The sequence below is a fragment of the Panulirus ornatus genome, chromosome 1 (genome assembly GCF_036320965.1).
Source record: "Panulirus ornatus isolate Po-2019 chromosome 1, ASM3632096v1, whole genome shotgun sequence".
Taxonomy (NCBI): Eukaryota; Metazoa; Arthropoda; class Malacostraca; order Decapoda; family Palinuridae; genus Panulirus; species Panulirus ornatus.
Genome location: NC_092224.1, coordinates 74,979,096 through 75,000,696, shown reverse-complemented (window position 1 = coordinate 75,000,696; position 21,601 = coordinate 74,979,096). Strand labels below are relative to the sequence as shown.

Genomic DNA, 21,601 nt, shown 5'->3' with positions numbered 1-21,601 from the left:
CCTCTACAAATCTTCACCTTCGCCTCCACAAGATAATGATCAGACATCCTCCAGGTACCTTTCTCAGCACATTAACATCCAAAAGTCTCTCTTTTACACAACTATAAATTAACACATAATCGAATAATGCCGTGACCATCTCTCCTACTTACATACATAAACTTATGTATATCTCTCTTTTTAAACCAGGTATTCCCAATCACCAGTCTCTTTTCAGCTTACAAAGCCACAAGCTCTTCACCATTTCCATTTACAACACTGAACACCCCATGCACACCAATTATACCCTCAACCACCACATTACTCACCTTCGCATTTAAATCACCCAACACTATAACTCACTCTCGTGCATCAAAATTGCTAATAGACTCACTCAACTGCTCCTAAAACACTTGCCTCTCATGATCTTTCTTCTCATGACCAGGTGTATAGGCACCAGTAATCACACATCTCTCTCCATCCACTTTCAGTTTTACCCACATCAATCTAGAATTTACTTTCTTACACTCTATCACATACTCCCACAACTCCTGCTTCAGGAGTATTGCTACCCCTTCCTTAGCTCTTGTCCTCTCATCAACCCGACATTACTCCGAAGACCTTCCCAAACCACTCTTCCCTCTTACCTTTGAGCTTTGTTTCACTCAGTGCCAGAACATCCAGGTTTCTTCCCTCAAATGTGCTACCTATCTCTCCTTTCTTCTCATCTTGGTTACATCCACACACATTAAGACACCCCAATCTGAGCCCTCGAGGAGGATGAGCACTCTCTGCTTGACTCCTTCTGTTTCCTTTTTATTAAATCTAAATACAGGTAGGGGGGTCCAGCCCCCTGCTCCCGCCCCCTTCAGTCGGCTTCTACGACATCTATCATAAAAGATACAATACCATTTACACCTAATACAGTTTAAGTGTGTGTGTGTGTGTGTGTGTGTGTGTGTGTGTGTGTGTGTGTGTGTGTGTGTGTCTGATAATCAAACTAAGTCTGAATGTAGTACATAAAAACTTTTGCACCCTGAAACTAGTGAAAATTAATAGTAAGGTGAGTAGACGTCTTCTGCTATGAGTCTTTGCTTTTAGTGAGAATTAATAGTAAGGTAAGCAGAGGTCTTCTGCTATGAGTCCTTGCTTTTACCTATCATAGCAAACATTATGGCTGCATTAGGGGCAACAAACATGTGACAACATGGTCTGATGGGCTTAGGAAAAGAAAAAAGCTGAAGGGGAGGATTAAGATGAACGAGATGGTGAGCAGTACAAAAAAAAAAAAAAAAAAAAAAATGTAGAAGAGAGAAACAATTAAATTTAGTCTTAGTATACTGACCTGAGAGCAATGCCAAGGTTGAGAAGGGCAGCAATAGTGGTCCAAGTGGTATAGAGAGCAAGGCCATTGTGCCACAAAATCCGGAACATCCACAAGTCGACCTTAGCATGCCTGCACATCCATGGTCCATGACAGTAGATGCTGGAAGACACACAAGTTTAAAATATATTCATTTCAGTCCTAGAAAAAAATGGGTTATTCTACAATCAGTTCACATATTTTGAGAGAAAAAGCTGCAATACATATTACACCCATGAAAATACAAATATTATATTATTCCTAAACTCCAGCAGTATAACAATGAATAGGCCATAAAAAATTAAAGCTAAATGTGGTGAGTGCTATGTGCTAATCCTGCCTTTTGGCAAAACAGTAGGAGCAACAGACAGTAGTAGTAGTAGTAGGTGGGAATATTAGACAAGAGCATTAAGTTATAAATTTAGGTAGAAGTAGTAGGTAAGAACATCAGCTGGGAGCATTAGGTAGAAGCAGTAGGTTGGAACATAAGGTAGACATATTAAATAATAGGAGTCCATGGAAACATTTGGTAGGAGTCTATGAAAACACTGTGCTAGAGTTGCCATCTGCCACTGGCCTGTTAAGGGTGATGCACAAAAGGCTAAGAAGTGATACTGGAGTTCATCAGTTATGGAGACTCTTTTGCTATCCCCTCAAGGGTAAAGAATGAAGTCATGACAACTCAAAGTTTACCTTTATGCAGAAAATAATGCTTTCAAACTAAGCTATGAGGGTAATGCTACAGATATACAGAGCTCTCTTACTATGCCTCATATGCAAAGAAGGGTCCTAAACATGTATGTATAAGTGTGTTGCTGATAACCCCTGGTGGGGGTGGAGAGGCCAGCACTGGAACGCACAATGACTGTTACCTATACAAATTAATTTTTTCGTACTTGTTCACAGTTTCTTGTGTTAGCAAGGCAGCACAACAAAGAACAGACATGGAAAAGCCTCATCCACTCTCTAGCTGTCATGTCTACTGCACAGACTCTGGAGCTCCTGTCCACAGAGAAGCCCAACTGACCTTTTTGTGGTTTCCCCTGACCACTTCGTATGTCCTGGTTCAGCCCATTGGTAGCATATTGCCCCCTGTTCACTACATCATTCCAATTCTCTATGAACCCATTTATGTCCGACAGCCTTCTGCATGTTAAGGCCCCAATAACTCAGAAGTCTTTGCACAGCATTCTTCCATTTCCTCAGTCAGTCTTTTTACACTCATCTTCTCAGTATGTCCAAACTATTTCTACCCATACTATTCATTTCCCTCAACCATGCTCCATTTCCAACATGGGGTGGTGGAAAAGAAATAAGTAAAGGGTGACCCGATCAGAACTTTTAAGCTTTTAAACCAATCTGAAGATACAGACACTGAACATTTCCTTGAAAGGCACAATGACAGAACAACCAGAATCCATAACAAAAAATTAAGCAAGATACTTCCAGAAAAATATAAAGAATTACTTTTCTAGTATAAGGGTAACGGATAAACAGGATTATCTGAATGATGAAATGGGATTGTGAAGAATGCATATGTCTATATGTGCCTGTGAATATGAAGAAAGGATGAGGAAAGGACGAGATGGAACTTTTCTAGAGAAATCTGAATGACTTCAATGAATTCAATCAGGTCTCGATGCTCAATATTTCACAACAACAACACACAGTTCCATTAGCCAGAATCTATGAAAAAATAAATACAGTCGTGAAAAGTTTCTACCAAGGATGTAAGGCATGTGACGAGTAGGAGGAGAGGAAAGTGAGCGATTCCCAGAGAATGTTGGTTTGCAGCAGGGGTGTGTGATGTCTCCATGGTTGTTAATTTGTTTATGGATGGGGTTGTTAGGGAGGTGAATGCAAGAGTTTTGGAAAGAGGGGCAAAGTATGAAGTCTGTTGGGGATGAGAGAGCTTGGGAAGTGAGTCAGTTGTTGTTCGCTGATGATACAGCGCTGGTGGCCGATTCATGTGAGAAACTGCAGAAGCTGGTGACTGAGTTTGGTAAAGTGTGTGAAAGAAGAAAGTTAAGAGTAAATGTGAATAAGAGCAAGGTTATTAGGTACAGTAGGGTTGAGGGTCAAGTCAATTGGGAGGTGAGTTTGAATGGAGAAAAACTGGGGGAAGTGAAGTGTTTTAGATATCTGGGAGTGGATCTGGCAGCGGATGGAACCATGGAAGCGGAAGTGGATCATAGGGTGGGGGAGGGGGCGAAAATTCTGGGAGCCTTGAAGAATGTGTGGAAGTCGAGAACATTGTCTCGGAAAGCAAAAATGGGTATGTTTGAAGGAATAGTGGTTCCAACAATGTTGTATGGTTGCGAGGCGTGGGCTATGGATAGAGTTGTGCGCAGGAGGATGGATGTGCTGGAAATGAGATGTTTGAGGACAATGTGTGGTGTGAGGTGGTTTGATCGAGTGAGTAACGTAAGGGTAAGAGAGATGTGTGGAAATAAAAAGAGCGTGGTTGAGAGAGCAGAAGAGGGTGTTTTGAAATGGTTTGGGCACATGGAGAGAATGAGTGAGGAATGATTGACCAAGAGGATATATGTGTCGGAGGTGGAGGGAACGAGGAGAAGAGGGAGACCAAATTGGAGGTGGAAAGATGGAGTGAAAAAGATTTTGTGTGATCAGGGCCTAAACATGCAGGAGGGTGAAAGGAGGGCAAGGAATAGAGTGAATTGGAGCGATGTGGTATACCGGGGTTGACGTGCTGTCAGTGGATTGAATCAGGGAATGTGAAGCGTCTGGGGTAAACCATGGAAAGCTGTGTAGGTATGTATATTTGCGTGTGTGGACGTATGTATATACATGTGTATGGGGGTGGGTTGGGCCATTTCTTTCGTCTGTTTCCTTGCGCTACCTCGCAAACGCGGGAGACAGCAGCAAAAAAAAAAAAAAAAAAAAAGAGAGAATGAGTGAGGAAAGATTGACATAGAGGATATATGTGTCAGAGGTGGAGGGAACAAGAAGAAGTGGGAGATTTTGAGCGATTGGGGCTTGAACATACAGGAGGGTGAGAGGCGTGCAGGGAAAAGAGTGAAATGAAACCATGTGGTATACCATGGTCAACATGCTGTCAATGGATTGAACCAGGGCATGTGAAGCTTCTGGGGTAAACCATGGAAAGTTTTGTGGGGCCTGTAAGTGGAAGGGGAGCTGTGGTTTCGGTGCATTACACATGACAGATAGAGACTAAGTGTGAATGAATGTGGCCTTTGTCGTCGTTTCCTGGCGCTACCTCATGTGCACGTGGGGGGAGGGGGGGTGTCATTTCATGTGTGGCGGGGTGGTGGAAGGACTGGATGAAGGCAGCATGTATGAATATGTACTTGTGTATATGTCTGTGTATGTATATGTATGTATACGTTGAAATGTATAGGTATGTACATGTGCGTGTGTGGGTGTTTATGTATGTACATGTGTATGTGGGTGGGTTGGGCCATTCTTTCATCTGTTTCCTTGCACTACCTCGCTAACATGGGAGACAGCATCAAAGTATACTAAAAAAATGGATAAAAAAAAATGAAATCTATTTCTTGTACAAACACATTGCCTAAATTCTATCAGAGGTTAGTTCCTCCAAGAAACTGGCTTAACAAAAGCCTGGAGGATCAGAAATAGAAACATTTCTCTCCATTCTAATTACCTGTAATGTAGGATGCCAAGTGCAAGCCAATTGGTGAGGCAGATGAACCACAGGACTGCTGAGGAGTAGATGATGAGCTGGTTGTCCCACAGGAATAGCCAGGCTATGTTGGCCAGCAGGTTGACTGTGTAGGTGATGAGGAAGGCAGCGGTCAGCACAGCAGGGCTTGTATACACTGGACCTACAGCGTTACGGCGACACAGCAGAATCAGTGCTGTGAGGTACAGAAAATCATAAGATGGTAACTCCTGATTTGGTAAGTCATGACATAGTACCAGGCACCCAGAAGAGGCATGATCTGCTTAGATGCTTACAATAAAGTTATGAGGGTCTGTTAGAGGTAAAAGTAAAGGGCATGATTTGATAAGATGATGGTCAAAGAATTGAAAGGTCACATTTAATTTTCCCTGTGAAACAACACAACATCAAGTGAGTGGCACCAAAATTAGAAAGATTAGTAATGCAGGAGGTGGATACATGTAAACCACTAATGATCTGTGGACTGGAAGATAATATTCCACATAAAAAGGGTAAAAAAAAATGCCATTCAAAAGAGTACTAGAGGCCATAGAAACATCAGAAGTTTCTGAGATTAAAAAAGACAAAGCGGTGAACACAACAAAGACATAAGGAAATGACCAGTTATGGTGATATTTGATTTGAAATTATCTAACCTAGAGGTAAAAAATAAGAAAAAATTAGAGATGGAATTCAGTAAGGTACAGACATAACATACAAAGGGAAGAAGAGGGTAAAACAAAGAATAGTGCCAGAGGGCAAAACACAGGAGAAACCAAATGAGGCAAGAGATTGGAATAGCCCCATTGGTGTTACAGAGGGGATCAGAAATATTTAGTGATGAAATGTCAAACTAAACGTCATATGCACAAATGCAGCTAGACTAGTAGTAAATTATAAAGAGCTACAATTCTAGGAATGAATCAGGAAATATGATCTGATTTTGATGGCATTAAGGAGATAAACTACTACAACTGAAGATCACACTTGTTCTGCCTAGTGGGGTACATGATAGCAGTGAGAGAATGGAAAGACAAAGAGGGACTGACCCTCCTAATAAGTGAAAACCTTATGTTTCAGGAAATACTGACAGATGGCTTGTTTAAACAATATTATAATGGGACTAATAACAGCAGGAAGGAAGTGCATAGTGGTGTCCATGATATATTATCCTGCAAAATTTTTTATAATCTAAAAGTGATATACAATGATGATAATGAAGGACCAGAATGGTACTCTACATGAAGCAATAAAAAATGAATGTCTCAGAGATGGTAAACTGCAGATAATCTGGGATTTCAGCTATAATGAGATTAACTTGGGAATCTGGATTCTTTTGGAGACAGGAATCATGGAGGATCAATTTCCTAACAAATATTTTCTACACCAGCATATCACTGAACACTACAATCAGGACTGAGCACACTAAGATCAGAACTGCACATATTAAGCTCAGGGGACTGAGGCACCATCTTTAGTGTATCTTCTCTTTACACATAGTGGGATGGATATTGAGAATATTGTATATGACACACCAACACAAAAAAGAGATTATGTAATACTAGTTTGATTATGCTGTAAATGAGGACATAAGAATTTAGCAAAAAAAATTAACTCAGGGGATAAAATCATGGAAATCATACAGAATTTAATAATTTCTATGCTAACATAAATTGGGAAACGAGTTTAGTATCCAGGAACAAGAAGGGTACTGTGGCAAAAGGCTCTGTGAAACTTACAGGCAAGGAGTAGGAACATGGATACCTTTAACTTCAAATACAGTGTCAAAAAACAAAGGAGCTTAGTGTTGTGCAGTACCAAAAATAAGGTGGCACCTCACCAGTCAGCACAAGAAATGTATAAGGAGCAAAAAGAAATATATATCACGATAAGAAAGGAGGAACTAAGAAATTTTGAAAAGAAAATTATGGGATGGGTAGAAATCAATTCAAATCTTTTCCAAAAATTCATCAGATGTAAACCGTCAATCAAAGAGCAGATAGTAAGGTAAAGGGATTTACAATTCAGAGCAGTAGAGATAAGAAATAAACTGAAAGACAAGTTCAAAGGGGTTTTCACAGTGAAATGGAATGAAAAAGATATACAAAAAAAGAAAAATCTATTGTAAACATAAACACAATAAAAGGGTCTTGACTCATATAAGGCTCATGGTCTGATGAAATTTCTCCATCTCTTTCTTTACAGTGACTGATATCGCACAGGCAAAGCATGCCCCAGTCAGAGACCATCTAGGGTGAAAAAATAATCAGGGCTCTGCAGGTGTTTGCAGATCAGATTTATAAAGGTAAAAGCTTAAAGATATGGGGAAAGACAAGGAGGAAGAAATATCCACAGCTTAGCTGTTCAAGGGAAGAAAGAGAACCATAATGGTCAATCAATGAGGCTGGTCTCCTCACAAAAACTGGGGGAAACAACAGGCAGATGCATGCCTTGTGTCCAAACCTTGTGAATGGAGACATATGCAGACAGCTCATAAAAACAGAGACCAAAATAAAAGCTGGAGAGAGAGAAGAGAAAGTGAGTACATACTGTTAAGAGATTCTGTCAAGAGAAAGGGCTTGCAAAGAATGCCCATAGCATCTCTTGCTTGATAAGTAATATAATTTCTCTCTATCATCACAAAATTGTCAATCCTGGACTCATTTGGAACTGACTTCAACTATATATCAAGCTTTCTTTTGTTTATGTAGTTGCATACTCTTTATTTTTTATTTCTCCTGGTAGTGCACTGAAGTCTTTCCAGCTTTCTTGCTAGGATGGGGGAATGCTATTTCATGTGTGGCGAGGTGGCGACGGGAATGGATGAAGGCAGCAAGTATGAATATGTATATGTGTATATACGTATATGTCTGTGTATGTATATGTATGTATACGTTGAAATGTATATGTATGTATGTGCGTGTGTGGGCGTTTATGTAGATACATGTGTATGTGGGTGGGTTGGGCCATTCCTCGTATGTTTCCTTGTGCTACCTCGCTGATGCATGAAACAGCGGTTAAGTATAATATCATATATATACTATCTTATCCTTATTTTAAATTTATCTATTTATTTATTTTGCTTTGTCGCTGTCTCCAGCGTTAACGAGGTAGCGCAAGGAAACAGACGAATGAATGGCCCAACCCACCCACATACACATGTATATACATACATGTCCACACACGCAAATATACATACCTACACATCTCAATGTATAAACACACACAGACATATACATATATACACATGTACATAATTCATACTGTCTGCCTTTATTCACTCCCATCGCCACCTCGCTACACACGAAATAAAAACCCCCTCCCCCCTCATGTGTGTGAGGTAGCACTTGGAAAAGACAACAAAGGCCACATTCGTTCACACTCAGTCTCTAGCTGTCATGTAATAATGCATCGAAACCACAGCTCCCTTTCTACATCCAGGCCCCTCACAACTTTCCATGGTTTACCCCAGACGCTTCACATGCCCTGGTTCAATCCACTGACAGCATGTTGACCCCGGTATACCACATCGTTCCAATTCACTCTATTCCTTGCATGCCTTTCACCCTCCTGCATGTTCAGGCCCCGATCACTCAAAATCCCCACCCTATGACTCACTTGCACTTCCATGGTTTCATTAGCTGATAAGTATGCTCCCAGATATATAAAACACTTCACCTCCAGTTTTTCTCCATTCAAACTCACTTCCCAGCTGACTTAACCCTCACCCCTGCTGAACTTAGTAACCTTGCTCTTATTCACATTTATTCTCATTTTTCTCCTTTCACACACTTTCCCAAACTCAGTTGCCAACTTCTGCAGTTTCTCACTTGAATCAGCCACCAATGCTGTATCATCAGCGAACAACAACTGACTCACTTCCCAGGCTTCCACCCTTAACACAATGCTGTTTCTTATGGGGTGGATGGCAACGGGAATGGATGAAGGCAAGCAAGTATGAATATGTACATGTGTATATATTTATATGTTGATGTGTATGTACATGAGTGGCTGGGTCTTTCTTTGTCTGTTTCCTGGCGATACTTCACTAATGCAGGAACCGGTGATCAAGTATGATAATAATGACAATATATATATATATATATATATATATATATATATATATATATATATATATATATATATATATGTATTTATAAATATATATATATATATATATATATATATATATATATATATATATATATATATATATATATATTCTATTATCATTATTTTGCTTTGTCGCTGTCTCCCGCGTTTGCGAGGTAGTGCAAGGAAACAGACGAAAGAAATGGCCCAACCCACCCCCATACACAATGTATATACATACACGTCCACACACGCAAATATACATACCTATACATCTCAATGTACAATTATATATACACACACAGACACATACATATATACCCATGCACACAATTCACACTGTCTGCCTTTAATCATTCCCATCGCCACCTTGCCACACATGGAATACCATCCCCCTCCCCCTTCATGTGTGCAAGGTAGCACTAGGAAAAGACAACAAAGGCCCCATTGGTTCACACTCAGTCTCTAGCTGTCATGCAATTATGCCCGAAACTACAGCTCCCTTTCCACATCCAGGCCCCACACAACTTTCCATGGTTTACCCCAGACGCTTCACATGCCCTGATTCAATTCACTGACAGCACGTCAACCCCGGTATACCACATCGATCCACTTCACTCCATTCCTTGCCCTCCTTTCACCCTCCTGCATGTTCAGGCCCCGACCACACAAAATCTTTTTCACTCCATCTTTCCACCTCCAATTTGGTCTCCCACTTCTCCTCGTTCCCTCCACCTCTGACACATATATCCTCTAAGTCAATCTTTCCTCACTCATTCTCTCCATGTGCCCAAACCATTTCAAAACACCCTCTTCTGATCTCTCAACCACGCTCTTTTTATTTCCACACATCTCTCTTACCCTTACATTACTTACTCGATCAAACCACCTCACACCACACATTGTCCTCAAACATCTCATTCCAAGCACATCCACCCTCCTGCGCACAACTCTATCCATAGCCCACACCTTGCAACCAAACAACATTGTTGGAACCACTATTCCTTCAAACATACCCATTTTTGCTTTCCGAGATAATGTTCTCGACTTCCACACATTCTTCAAGGCTCCCAGGATTTTCGCCCCCTCCCCCACCCTATGATTCACTTCCGCTTCCATGGTTCCATCCGCTGCCAGATCCACTCCCAGATATCTGAAACACTTTACTTCTTCCAGTTTTTCTCCATTCAAACTTACCTTCCAATTGACTTGACCCTCAACCCTACTGTACCTAATAACCTTGCTCTTATTCACATTTACTCTCAACTTTCTTCTTTCACACAATTTACCAAACTCAGTCACCAGCTTCTGCAGTTTCTCACATGAATCAGCCACCAGCGCTGTATCATCAGCGAACAACAACTGACTCACTTCCCAAGCTCTCTCATCCCCAACAGACTTCATACTTGCCCCTCTTTCCAAAACTCTTGCATTCACCTCCCTAACAACCCCATCCATAAACAAATTAAACAACCATGGAGACATCACACACCCCTGCCGCAAACCTACATTCACTGAGAACCAATCACTTTCCTCTCTTCCTACACGTACACATGCCTTACATCCTCGATAAAAACTTTTCACTGCTTCTAACAACTTGCCTCCCACACCATATATTCTTAATACCTTCCACAGAGCATCTCTATCAACTCGATCATATGCCTTCTCCAGATCCATAACTGCTACATACAAATCCATTTGTTTTTCTAAGTATTTATCACATACATTCTTCAAAGCAAACACCTGATCCACACATCCTCTACCACTTCTGAAACCACACTGCTCTTTCCCAATCTGATGCTCTGTACATGCCTTCACCCTCTCAGTCAATACCCTCCCATATAATTTACCAGGAATACTCAACAAACTTATACCTCTGTAATTTGAGCACTCACTCTTATCCCCTTTGCCTTTGTACATTGGCACTATGCACGCATTCCGCCAATCCTCAGGCACCTCACCATGAGTCACACATACATTAAATAACCTTACCAACCAGTCAACAATACAGTCACCCCCTTTTTTAATCAATTCCACTGCAATACCAGAATGTGTGGAAGGAATGCTATCTTGGAATGCAAAAACTGACATGTTTGAAGGAATGGTAGTTCCAACAATATTCTATGGTTGCGAGGCATGGGCTATGGACTGGGTTGTACGAAGGAGGGTGGGTGTGTTGGAAATTAAATTTTGAGGACAACATGTGGTGTGAGGTGGTTTGATCTAGTAAGTAATGAAAGAGTAAGAGATGTGTGATAACAAAAAGAGCGTGGTTGAAAGATCAGAAGTGTGTATTTGTTTTGTCTTATGGCAAAATGTAACACACCCCAAACATTTCATTGTGTCTACTAACATAAGAGCTATGACTGAACTGAGGTCCTGAATAACTGCAATGTTTGTCCATGGAATCTATTCCCTACATTGTTTTGGGGCTCATAGTTCGTGGACCTAACTTAAAATGACGTTGACTAAGCTCCATAACATTTGAATAGTTTGGATATTTAAAAAAGAAAAAAAAAGTTTTCAGTACCGAAATCTAACGCAATCAAAGCCATCTATACATCATCAACAAACGCCTCTCCAACACACCTCACGATATACAATCCTCTCCACTAGGCCCTCGACAAACACATCTTCACTACACCTCACCACTACGCAATCCTCTCCACTACACCCAAGATAGACAATCGACACTACACACTCGACAGACATTTCATCCCCACATCCTCAGCCATTCCTGACACTACATTGGCCCTCCTCTTCCATCCAAATCTTGACCCTCGAAACGACCAAAAATTTCTACCTCTTCCCCAACCTTCTTTTCCTTTCCGTTGGACATCAGACGTCAAAGCCGAATGTTACAAGCTTCTGACCTTTTCCCATGCTGGTGGACGAAGTTAAGTCTGTAAGAGCGGCGCTTCTTGCGGAAGGAAGGGTCAGGTCATCTTTAATTACAACAGCAGCTTTTGATATGCTACCGCCGAACATCGAGTGTGGATGTCGGGGATTAATACTGCAGGTGCAGCTGAAGGATGGTCTGGCGAGGTCACAAGTTGTCAACTGGCACCCAGTCAATGGCAACGCTTGATCATCAAGGTGACCTTGGGTTACTAGATGACTACAAACCTCTCAAAGTCATTCAATATCTTTTACAACCAAACTTTACCAAAGACTTTACAATACTATCGCAGATCACTAATCCTAACAATTTATATATCACCGAGGAAAGATTATTAAGTAGTAAAATGGACTTTTTTCATTTTGTAAATTGTTGTTACATCGTGAGCTTACGACCGCAAAGGGATTTTCAGTAATTGCTGCAGTTTCTTTAATATTCTAATCATTGGCTCAGTGTCAGGCTAATATTTTCAATGAAGTGAGATGTGCCGGAGATGAGTGGGTGTGGAGGGGTGAAGGATAGGGGGGGGGGTCACTTACCATAAAGGTGCGCCAGGAGGAGCCAGATGTATATGACGGTCCAGATCATGAATGTGAAGCCGGCAGGGGTGACGCCGATCTCATGTCTGGCTGACAGGTTGCCCACGGTCGAGTTGAAGATGCCTGTGTGTGATTATACCATTAACACAATGTAAGTAGCCACCATCATAATCATTACAACCTATGTCCAGTGCTACTGCCCTTTACATGGCTCAGAAAGATGCTACTATGAAAGAGAAAATTAAAGCGACTGACTTTTATGCAAGCATTAAGCAGTTAGTACACCAAGCACCTGACGTTATGATAATGCATAATATTGTATTAAACGAAATGAGTCCACTTTCATATCAGTTTTCATGACGTCATCACAACAGCATAACTGGAAATGATAACGTTATAAGTCATACCAATGTTATATTGATGTTGTGTAATTAGTGCATCATCATTACCACTACCTCAAAACTACATCTGACTAATATGTACATCAGTTCATAGCCTTCAATATTTTCAGCCGAAACAGGAGGCTGAAAAGCTTAACTAGCGGTTACACTAGTGATTTACTATTCGGATGAAGTCTGGAACTTGTGTGAGCTACATACTGTATGCAACACATATAAACACAAACACTTGGGCTAGAGTGTTTGTACACATAAGAGTAAATACAGGCGTTACCGGACTCCGCCTGCAAGAAGTTTCAACGCAAGTAAACAGTTTCCTTCAGAGAAATCCACATTTCCTTGTTACTGGAAGTGGCTCAGCCTCTTGAAAGAGGTTCTGGGGTAATTATGAATTAATACATAAATTAGTAAATTATTGAATATATTAAATACACGATACATACATGAGGTTAAGAGACGGAATAACACGAGAGTAAGTAAACTGTTCCTGTAACACAAATATTAATCATATATATATATATATATATATATATATATATATATATATATATATATATATTCCTTGGGATAGCGAAGAAAAAATACTTCCCACGTATTCCCTGCATGTCATAGAAGGCGACTAAAAGGGGAGGGAGCGGGGGGCTGGAAATCCTCCCCTTCCGTTTTTATTTTCCAAAAGAAGGAACAGATAAGGGGGCCAAGTGAGGATAATTCCTCTAAGGCTCAGTCCTCTGTTCTTGACGCTACCTCGCTGATGCGGGAAATGGCGAATATGTACGAATGAATATATATATATATATATATATATATATATATATATATATATATATATATATATATATATATATATATATATATCAGAATAAGTAATGTTCACATATAACTAAAAAATTTATCATTGCGCGCCCGAAGCCGAACCCATTTAACCGAGCCCAACAAGCGGTCAGCATACCATACCACCGGTGGGGCAAAACTTAAGAATTTGTAACTTATATTAACAGCTCCAATGCCCTGCCCACTCACTGTGGGCTTGTAGGGTGACAGGCTGCCCACTCTCTGATCCCGAGGACACTGCAATTCGACACATGGGCATCCCGGTAACGTCGATATGTCAGTTCATGTAAATCAGTCGAAACTGTTTTACCATCGCGCGCCCGGGGGTCGAACTTAGGCTACCGAAAACAGCAGGCGATCACAAAACGGGCAGCCAGTTACCGCCTACTGGCCCACAGCGAGTGTGCAGGGGACTGGAGCTGTAGATCTCAGTTCTAGAATGAATAATAGATTCCGTCAGTGGTCCAGTAGCGCACTACCCGCCTGTTGCTCTCGAAAGCCTGGTTTCAACTCTTAGGCATGCAGTGGTAAAATAGTTCGTCTATATATATATATATATATATATATATATATATATATATATATATATATATATATATATATATACTTTTTCCCCATATGTATTCGCCATTTCCCGCGATAGGAAGGTAGCATAAAGAACAGATGATTGAGTGTTTGAGGAAAAATCCTCACTTGGCCGCCTTCTGTGCTTCTTTTGGAGAAGTAAATTGGAGGGTAGGATTTGCAGCCCCCCGCTCCGCCCCTTTTGGTCGCCGTCTTTACTTTGCTTTCGTGCTGAACACAGCCTCGAAGCCGCTGGAATCACAAATAAGTGGATTCTGTGCTAACATAAGTGATCATATATTCTCTTATCTACCTCCCGTACTACTGTATTCGGCAAAACAGATTTTTCAGGAAAAGTGATAATGGCAGAGCCTATAAACAGTTGCCTTTCGTGAAGTCACACGAGGCACCTCAGTGTGATATGTAAGTTAGAATATGAGTGAGCAGTCACCTTCAGCAGGTGTGTAAGATAGGCGCACAAACTGCCACAAAAATCTTAACAAATGCCACTTGTTCCACTGTTTTGTAAAGTAAGGATGAAATATCCAGGCAAAAATATTAAGTAAAGTCCTTGAAAGTGCGCCTTGAAAAATACTATTAATCTGATTATGTGAAGCAGTGTCAAGTGGAGCGGTTTGGACCCTGAGATCAACACCACTGCTCAATATATAGCAAACTACAATATATAACAGATTAATCACTTTATGGTCGTCACCAGTACCTCGCATGTTGTCCAGTGTAAAAGGGGAGACAAACCATCCAAACACAAGGGCCCGAATCGAGCTCAAACTCAGCCAATCTTTAACGATAACAGTTCCCTGGGAGAAAACGACATTTCAAGCTTTCCATATAGGAAATGTAATGTATTTAAGACACGTTACTACAGTAACCACCAAAATTACGTGGTTATCACTTGAACTACTGTAGTTGTAGCCTATATCCCCAGCTTCCAAAATCCAACTGCATTCAGACTCCTTATCCTTTATGATGTCTTATTTCCGCTAAGTTACTTCACTCTCTCCTGATCTTTCGTCGGTATCCCATGCCTTCCGTCAACGTCTCCATTATCAGACACCTTATCCAGGAGCCTCACATAGTTTATATATACGCATTTCCCATCTGCTGTAACATAAATATTCTCTCACCCATTACGAGAACTGTTCACGTGGCTATTGATTTAGATTGTCTTCTCTCAACAATGGCATCTCTTACAATCTTTTTCCAACTGAATGAATGATGACACCGAGAAGGTAGCCTACACAATTCCTGGAGTGGGTCAAGGTCAATGTTTTACAACTGGTTCGAGGAACCCTGTAAGCAACTTGCAGGGTTTTCTGATACCCAGTCTTTTCCATACATTCTTTCACTTTCTTTAAAAAAAAAAAAAAAAAGCAGAGCTTCATGTGTAATTTTGTTCTAACCATTGGACAAATTCAAAGCAAAAGTTTCATTCATAAATTATGAGCGACTGGACTTCCATATATTTTTCTTTCTTTAACAGAATTTCACCGAGCCCTTTAAAAGGTGCTCTCAGATCCCCGAATAAAAACTGGTCGGGTGAGTAAAATCTTTAAGATCTAACTGGATCAAACTTAACACAAGCCTCTAATATTTTCTACTAACTCTTATTTTCTAATCCAAGTTAACGCCAACCAAATTTTAATGTTCGATTCTCAGGTGTATCACGGACTTGAACCTTTGTCTAAGAACCATCCATTCTCCGATCGTAAAACTGTCTTACCAACAGTGAGCCCTTTGAAGGACAATGCAACTGAAAACCTGACATAAGGTAACGGGATTCTTAATTCAGTTGCGTGATGAGTAATGAGTAAATATCCTACGCTGCGAGTGTTGTAGGTGGCCGGGAAACAAGAAAGGACGGTATACGTGACGGAATTTATAGTGCTCAGTGATGGTGCCATCACACTCACAACATTAGAGGCCCACCATCTTTACCTATTTTCTTTTCTTCGTTGGAGTCTCTACTCACGGACAAAATTCCACATCAAGGCCAAGCGTTAATTGAAATGTAGATAAGTTAATGAAAGGGAAAAAGAAGAGACTAGGAAAAGTATTTACGAATTTTGAAGGAAGTGTAAAACTTGTCTCTTGAAGTGCGTTGGGTCATAGTTATTGAGAACGAAAAAAGAGGGTAGAATTCCAAAGCTTGAGGTACAGGGAATATATATGTATATATATATATATATATATATATATATATATATATATATATATATATATATTTTTTTTTATACTTTGTCGCTGTCTCCCGCGTATATATATATATATATATATATATATATATATATATGGGAGGGTATTGATTGAGAGGGTGAAGGCATGTACAGAGCATCAGATTGGGGAAGAGCAGTGCGGTTTCAGAAGTGGTAGAGGATGTGTGGATCAGGTGTTTGCTTTGAAGAATGTATGTGAGAAATACTTAGAAAAGCAAATGGATTTGTATGTAGCATTTATGGATCTGGAGAAGGCATATGATAGAGTTGATAGAGATGCTCTGTGGAAGGTATTAAGAATATATGGTGTGGGAGGCAAGTTGTTAGAAGCAGTGAAAAGTTTTTATCGAGGATGTAAGGCATGTGTACGTGTAGGAAGAGAGGAAAGTGATTGGTTCTCAGTGAATGTAGGTTTGCGGCAGGGGTGTGTGATGTCTCCATGGTTGTTTAATTTGTTTATGGATGGGGTTGTTAGGGAGGTAAATGCAAGAGTCCTGGAAAGAGGGGCAAGTATGAAGTCTGTTGGGGATGAGAGAGCTTGGGAAGTGAGTCAGTTGTTGTTCGCTGATGATACAGCGCTGGTGGCTGATTCATGTGAGAAACTGCAGAAGCTGGTGACTGAGTTTGGTAAAGTGTGTGGAAGAAGAAAGTTAAGAGTAAATGTGAATAAGAGCAAGGTTATTAGGTACAGTAGGGTTGAGGGTCAAGTCAATTGGGAGGTGAGTTTGAATGGAGAAAAACTGGAGGAAGTGAAGTGTTTTAGATATCTGGGAGTGGATCTGTCAGCGGATGGAACCATGGAAGCGGAAGTGGATCATAGGGTGGGGGAGGGGGCGAAAATTTTGGGAGCCTTGAAAAATGTGTGGAAGTCGAGAACATTATCTCGGAAAGCAAAAATGGGTATGTTTGAAGGAATAGTGGTTCCAACAATGCTGTATGGTTGCGAGGCGTGGGCTATGGATAGAGTTGTGCGCAGGAGGATGGATGTGCTGGAAATGAGATGTTTGAGGACAATGTGTGGTGTGAGGTGGTTTGATCGAGTAAGTAACGTAAGGGTAAGAGAGATGTGTGGAAATAAAAAGAGCGTGGTTGAGAGAGCAGAAGAGGGTGTTTTGAAATGGTTTGGGCACATGCAGAGAATGAGTGAGGAAAGATTGACCAAGAGGATATACGTGTCGGAGGTGGAGGGAACGAGGAGAAGAGGGAGACCAAATTGGAGGTGGAAAGATGGAGTGAAAAAGATTTTGTGTGATCGGGGCCTGAACATGCAGGAGGGTGAAAGGAGGGCAAGGAATAGAGTGAACTGGAGCGATGTGGTATACAGGGGTTGACGTGCTGTCAGTGGATTGAATCAAGGCATGTGAAGCATCTGGGGTAAACCATGGAAAGCTGTGTAGGTATGTATATTTGCGTGTGTGGACGTGTGTATGTACATGTGTATGGGGGGGGGGGGGGGGGGTTGGGCCATTTCTTTTCGTCTGTTTCCTTGCGCTACCTCGCAAATGCGGGAGACAGCGACAAAGTATAAAAAAAAAAAAAAAAAAAATATATATATATATATATATATATATATATATATATATATATATATATATATATATACACAACACAGTTTGCGAAAATAAGTCCAGAGCTGAAAAGATTTTTTTGAATGGGTAAGTGGCTATAGATACATATTTAACGTTAACCAACATGAATATACTTTGTTACATTGTCCTTCTTGATGCAGTCCTGTAGCTGGTTGAGAATGCTGTCAGCGAGACTTTTGAGAAGTTCTGAGGGAAAAATACCCTATACGGGCGTAATTGCTGTCTCAAGCTTTGGTACAGTAGATGTGTACATATGTAGCTGTTGCTTCACAATGAACCACAGGTTAGCAATTGGGTTTAGGTCGGGGCTGTTGCCTGGCCGGTCCTTGAAATAACCCACATGAGTATCATTCAGCCACTGCGTAGCAGACTTGGCATGTGGCAGGGAGCTCCATCCTGCAAATATTTTTGCCTTTGCACTTTCAAATGAATCAGGCAAATAGTCAGTTATTAAAGTGAGGTACACTACCTGATTCACTTTCACAATCTTGAGTAAGATTACCAAATCATCGATACCATACTAGCTGAAACGGCCTCAAACCACTAGAGAATGAAGGTGTTTTACAGTCTTTTCTGTGCACTGTGGCAGGTGTGGCTACGAGTAAGGGTGACCTGCATACCCTTCCTCTGGTATTTCCACTCACAGTAAATGTCAACTAGTCACTAACACCATGTTTTCCTGTTTCATGGTTCTAAACACTGTACTTATTTGGAAAATTTCACTCGTTTATCTTTGTTGATAGCAGTCAGTAGAGGTTTACATCAGGTACGAAAGCTACGAAATCCCGTCACGAAGCAACTTGTGAACACTTCTTAGCGAGACATGTTCGAACAAGAAAAGGTTCTTGTACTTGATTTCCCGGGCTGTCAGGGAGGTGTAGGTCTTAACTTGTCTCGTAGTCACTTTACGGCGGGTTCTAGGAGACGTTAATCATGGCCTTCCAGACTTTGGGAAGAAAAGCTAGTGCAATGGACTCCCCTAATTCCATAAACTGCTTCAACAATCTCTGCACACTTCGCTGGCAGACACCTGTTTGCTAAGGGATAATTTCAAATTATGATCTGCTTTGTATAAAGCTATCACTGCTGCAGTATCCTCCTTCACTGTAACTCTCATGGGCACAATGGGAGGCCACATGAGCACGGTATGTGTGTGTAAATGTGTGAGGGGGACAGGGTGATCAACATATGGAGACAAACAAAGACCTGAAGCTCACGGCTGGTAGACATATACTGATGCCAGGAAAAATTTTTTACACTTTTGGAATTCCGTCCCTGATCCTTGTATAAGATACCATATTTCTGTCTTATAAACTCGTATACAAATATAGCCTAGCTCAACCCATGTAGCCATTTACTGACTAGTCGACCGTATGGGTAGGATGGACAGCTGTGTTGGCTATGAGCCGTCTACCCTGACCGGGTCTGGAACCTGTGCCTGTGAGACAGTTGTTTGGTAATAGTAACATGTGTGAGAGCGGCCTGTCGGTATCTGTACAGGGATGAGGCTGCAATAATAGTGTTTTACTGTAAATGTGTGTTTGCCCTATCTCACCCAAGGCTCGGTGAACACTTTCATTTATAACCTGTGTTTACCACCTATGGCACCTTCACATAACCTCAAAAGAAGCTTTGTATACTTAACTTCTATTCAATGAAATTTCTTATCTAAAGCGAGATGGATCGGGATGCTTCACAACAAACCATCACAAACCATAACTGCCCATCATCTCAAACAATAATACATTAAATATATCCGAGCTTCAGTCATAATTCTTGTGACGAATAGCTGGTATTAGTTCGGCATAGGCCTTCATGGGTTCGAATCCTGGGCGCTACAAGGTTAAGCGACAAAACGAGTGTAAAACTCTCTCCTCGTAACACACACATCACTATCATCCAATCTTCCTCATACCGTCTGTACCTTCTCCGCCGACTGAAATTACTAGGCGTCTCACCAAGTGATCTCAGGAATGTCTATGCCATCTTCATTCTACCTAAGCTCACTTGCGCCTCCCCAGCTTGGTCCTCCTCACTAACAGTTATACAGAGAGACCAGCTACAAAGAATGCAGACAATGGCATGCAGAATCATCTTGGGCCCTTCTTAAACCACCTTCCAAGAAGCACTCAGTTCGCTGAACCTGTCCAAAGTCTCTGTCTAACGCAAGATGTTTATAGTGCAGCTTGGCAATACACTACAGACCCCCCCCCCCTTAAACGGACAGCAAATCGTTACCATAATCGACTTGTTCCAATCAGAGTTCGTACACACATATAAGAATAATCCTATGCCTACCATTGCGAACTTTGCAAACAATCCATGAACAAGTGCACAGCTATGCAAGTGAGCAGCTCAGTTTCCTGTTAGTTATGCTAAGTAGTATGGAAACTACTGTATCGCTGTAACTGTTCGTCACCTTATCTTCAGTGAAGCTCTCACTGTATGAAGCATAACACTGACTCTGTAAACATTCCTGTATGTTTGCTACCCTGGCTATCTAAGTGTTCCTCATCCTTACTAGTGTGGACATATCTAGCTCACCCTCATCTTTCGCTCTTGTATGATTAGTTAACTAATAACCAGCAAGGCCTCCCAGTTCTGTAATATCTGCAATACCTTAACTGTATTTTCAGCCACGTCGCTGCCTACATCCAATAAACCGTTATTATCTATCATTTATTTTATTACGTCTGACACGGAAGTGTGCAACTTTCATCTGCTAATGAAAACCAGTCTAGCGTAACTCACGCTATGACCAGGAGCTGGGGAAGCGCTCTGTACTGGAACCAGAAGGACGTGCAAGACAAGTGGAACAGAACAAGTACAGATCATGCGAATGACAAAGAGCCAGGCTGAACTGACAGACCAACAAGAGCAGTGGTTTTCAACCAGGGCGGTACCATGTCCCAGTAGGCGTTTATGATAACGGAGCGGTAAACGCTACGGAGGCATTCAGAGGTTCCTGGGTGGTGGATTCAAAAATACAAAAACAGTAAAGACGCATTGACGGTTCCCAGGAAACATACGTCTTCGCTCTTTCTTTACTAATCTCGGTGCAACATAAGACTGAAAGCTCGTGTTTCTTTTGCCCTGTACTTAATACATATTTTTGATCTATACTTAACCGTTCTTTGTTCGTGAAAATCATTCGATTTCCACCGAACTTTTCCACTCCATTCTTGTATGGTGATGTTACAATCATAATTAGTGGTTAAGAGTGGGTGGGAGGGGGTTATATGTGTGGGTAAAAGTTTCATTGCTCATTTTAGGGGAATTCTCTCTGGGTTTTCAACAAAAAGCATTCTTGTGAGATCTAATATCCATGATGAGGGCACCAGCCATCAGTGTTTCCAGAGAGGGGTTGAGAGAAGTTTAAAACCAATGAACTAGGCGAACAGTCAGTCACCCACCAGATACAACATGGAGGGCCTCATGACAGACTC

At 41.1% G+C, this 21,601-nt stretch overlaps 1 protein-coding gene across 7 annotated transcripts in view; it reads right to left on the bottom strand.

Moving 5' to 3' along the window:
• LOC139749641 (uncharacterized) overlaps positions 1 to 21,601 on the bottom strand; it is a 163,617-nt gene that overhangs the window by 13,328 nt on the left and 128,688 nt on the right. For all 7 annotated transcript variants that reach the window (XM_071663842.1, XM_071663834.1, XM_071663847.1 and 4 more), the window contains 3 exons: positions 12,537 to 12,659; positions 4,989 to 5,202; positions 1,325 to 1,465 (listed from right to left, as the gene is read on the bottom strand). In XM_071663842.1, the coding sequence (XP_071519943.1) occupies positions 1,325 to 1,465; positions 4,989 to 5,202; positions 12,537 to 12,659 (478 nt within the window). The remainder of the gene's footprint in view (positions 1 to 1,324; positions 1,466 to 4,988; positions 5,203 to 12,536; positions 12,660 to 21,601) is intronic.